At 39.4% G+C, this 2,500-nt stretch overlaps 1 protein-coding gene across 1 annotated transcript in view; it reads right to left on the bottom strand.

Moving 5' to 3' along the window:
- The window catches only part of LOC138017352 (cilia- and flagella-associated protein 337-like), a 70,081-nt gene that overhangs the window by 8,877 nt on the left and 58,704 nt on the right, over positions 1 to 2,500 (bottom strand). The window contains exons 21-23 of the mRNA XM_068864457.1: positions 1,153 to 1,538; positions 624 to 836; positions 129 to 375 (exon numbers count right to left, since the gene is read on the bottom strand). Coding sequence (XP_068720558.1) covers positions 129 to 375; positions 624 to 836; positions 1,153 to 1,538 — 846 coding nt within the window. The remainder of the gene's footprint in view (positions 1 to 128; positions 376 to 623; positions 837 to 1,152; positions 1,539 to 2,500) is intronic.

The following is a 2,500-nucleotide window of genomic DNA, read 5'->3' as shown; positions in this document are numbered from 1 at the left end:
TATCATACGCGTTTGTTTTGCAAGAGAGAGCAAACTGTTTAGGAGAGCGTATTGGTCGGCAATACAATGTTACCTAACGTTGACTGTCTGAAACGCCAATTCGACCCAAGAATTGTTCTTAGTTATACCTATGTATCTTCCAGTTTGAGTCCAAAGCCTTACTGAAGCATCCTTTGAACCAGTGATGATCAAGTGGAAACGGTCCACAAAATCTAGGCTTACTACTGACTTGAGATGAGCTCGGAATGACACCAGAAGCGGAGGAGGATTGGAATCGATTGTTCTTCCTTTGTTCGCTGGATGTACTTTTCTTGGCGGCATTCCAAGTGTTTTGGGCTGATATGGATTGAAGCAGTAAGATGATATATCCCAAACCTATTTAGCAAGAGACAATAGAAGGGAATATTGAGAAGTCCCTTACAGAAAGATTATACTGTACCCTCTGCGCGCACATATTACCAGGGAAATGAACTAAGGACAAGCTCTTGTTCCGAAAATTAAATATTGCGGATCAAGGCTATCTCAGTCAACACAACATTTTGGTGCGCTTTCAAAGCAACATTCCTGCCCACGTCAGGATTGCTTCCACTTTATTAGGGGAATGGAAATGTGGGAATAAGTACCTTGACAAATCCAGCAGTATCACCAGTCACGAGAATGGTATTTTCGTGATCAGTTGTCAAGGAAACAACAGAATCGTGTTTTCCTTGGGTAGCAGTAAAATACCCCAGTAATCCTCCGCCATACACGCTCCAGGCCCTGACCGTGCCATGTGGACCCGATGTCATCAACGTTGCTGTTGACAAGCTGTTTTCTCTCCTTTCAAGGAAAAGAACCTAGTAGATTGAAAAAAATCATTCCTGAGATAATAACTTTGAATTTACATTGGCCACTGGTATGACCACTTCTAATTGGTTCGCTATCTTTCGTGTGCATACACTCCAATCGTATGCCACAAAAAAAAAACCACCAGCAGATTGAGATGTCTAGTGTCCCCCTCTGAAGAAATATAAGTGAGGTGAATTTTAAAAAACAAGTAAGTTCGTTTTTTAGTTCGTTATTTCGGAGCACGAAAGCTCTTGCACGGCGTTTCTGCTTCATGTTGCAATGTCGATTTTGTCTTCGTGCGCATTTTTTGAAATCTTATTGTACCTTATCTACTGAGGAATCGTGGTAACTCTCCTCAAATTCCACTTCCGTTGGCAAGTCAATGTCCATTTGAATGCTTTTCTTATTTTGGCAAATTTCTTGATCTTTGCGTGGAAATCCGGAATCTTTTCGTGGAAAACTGGAATCTTTGCGAGGAAAATTGGAATCTTTACGTGAAAAATTGGAATCTCTGCGAGGATAACCAGAATCTTTGCGTGGAAAACTCGAGTCTTTGCGTGGAAATAAACCAGACTCTTTGCGAGGAAATGAACCTAGCCTTGATCTCCCAGTAGCTATCTCTGGTCTACTGCGTTGTCTTTTACTTGCTTCCTCATCAGAGAATCTTGCCATCAAACATCCTTCCCTAAATTGCTTTACTGCCGTGATCACTAAGTGTGGAAAGATATCAAAAATCAATGGCAAGCACTAACATACGATAATTACTGTGACGTCAATGCACCGATATTGGTGGCACAAAATTGAATTTGTTTTCTCGGTTAAATTAAAGACACTTCCATACTTACAAATATTATCCCTGTCCACATGAATTTAAATCGCATAAAAAAGTTTGAGTTTATTTGGTGGTAGAATTACGAGTATTTGCATAAAATATCACCATTCCAACTTAAATTACCGAATAATACTAAAATTATCGCAAGAGAGGATGCTGAACTGATATGCTCTCTCTTTCTCATACCACATGGACCAATTTGTCATGGTGCAATTACGTATAGACTACAATTCATGGTCCAATAGATTGCCTCTATAGCTTTCTTTTCTCATTCTAAAGAGCTCATTTGTCAAGTTGTAATTATTATTATTATTATTATTATTATTATTATTATTATTATTATTATTATTATTATTATTATTATTATTATTATTATTATTATTAGGATTAACGATGCATCAAAGGAGCTGTAGAGTTGTTTTGGGTTTGAACGATCAACTTCGCGCTGACCTCAATGATATCACGCTCACTGATCAAGAATATGGCAATGGAAGTATTCCTTTATTAGCGGAGTCCCGCGCACGCCTTCGGCGCAGCACCATTGTTTAGAAAATATGGTAACCCATCGATGCGAGAAATTTTGGTTTTATAGCCATGACGTCATCGATCGTCCGTACGTGCGTACGTCCGTCCATCTATGTATGCCAATGTGACCAGTATCATACTAGTTTACAGCATACATCTTTGATATTGGACATCCATGTTTCCATCAATTGATACCTGTCAAAACAAGGTATCCGCTGACCAGTATCACGTGACCATATCGTGGGCTCAATCTTATAGCGCACCAAGGTCAGCTGTTTTTTGGAAGTTGACCGCGACCAAGTACTGATTTTCGAT

This window comes from Montipora capricornis, chromosome 9 (assembly GCF_036669925.1).
Source record: "Montipora capricornis isolate CH-2021 chromosome 9, ASM3666992v2, whole genome shotgun sequence".
Classification (NCBI taxonomy): domain Eukaryota; kingdom Metazoa; phylum Cnidaria; class Anthozoa; order Scleractinia; family Acroporidae; genus Montipora; species Montipora capricornis.
Note: the sequence above shows the minus strand (reverse complement) of the source record. Positions and strands in the feature narration are given on the sequence as shown.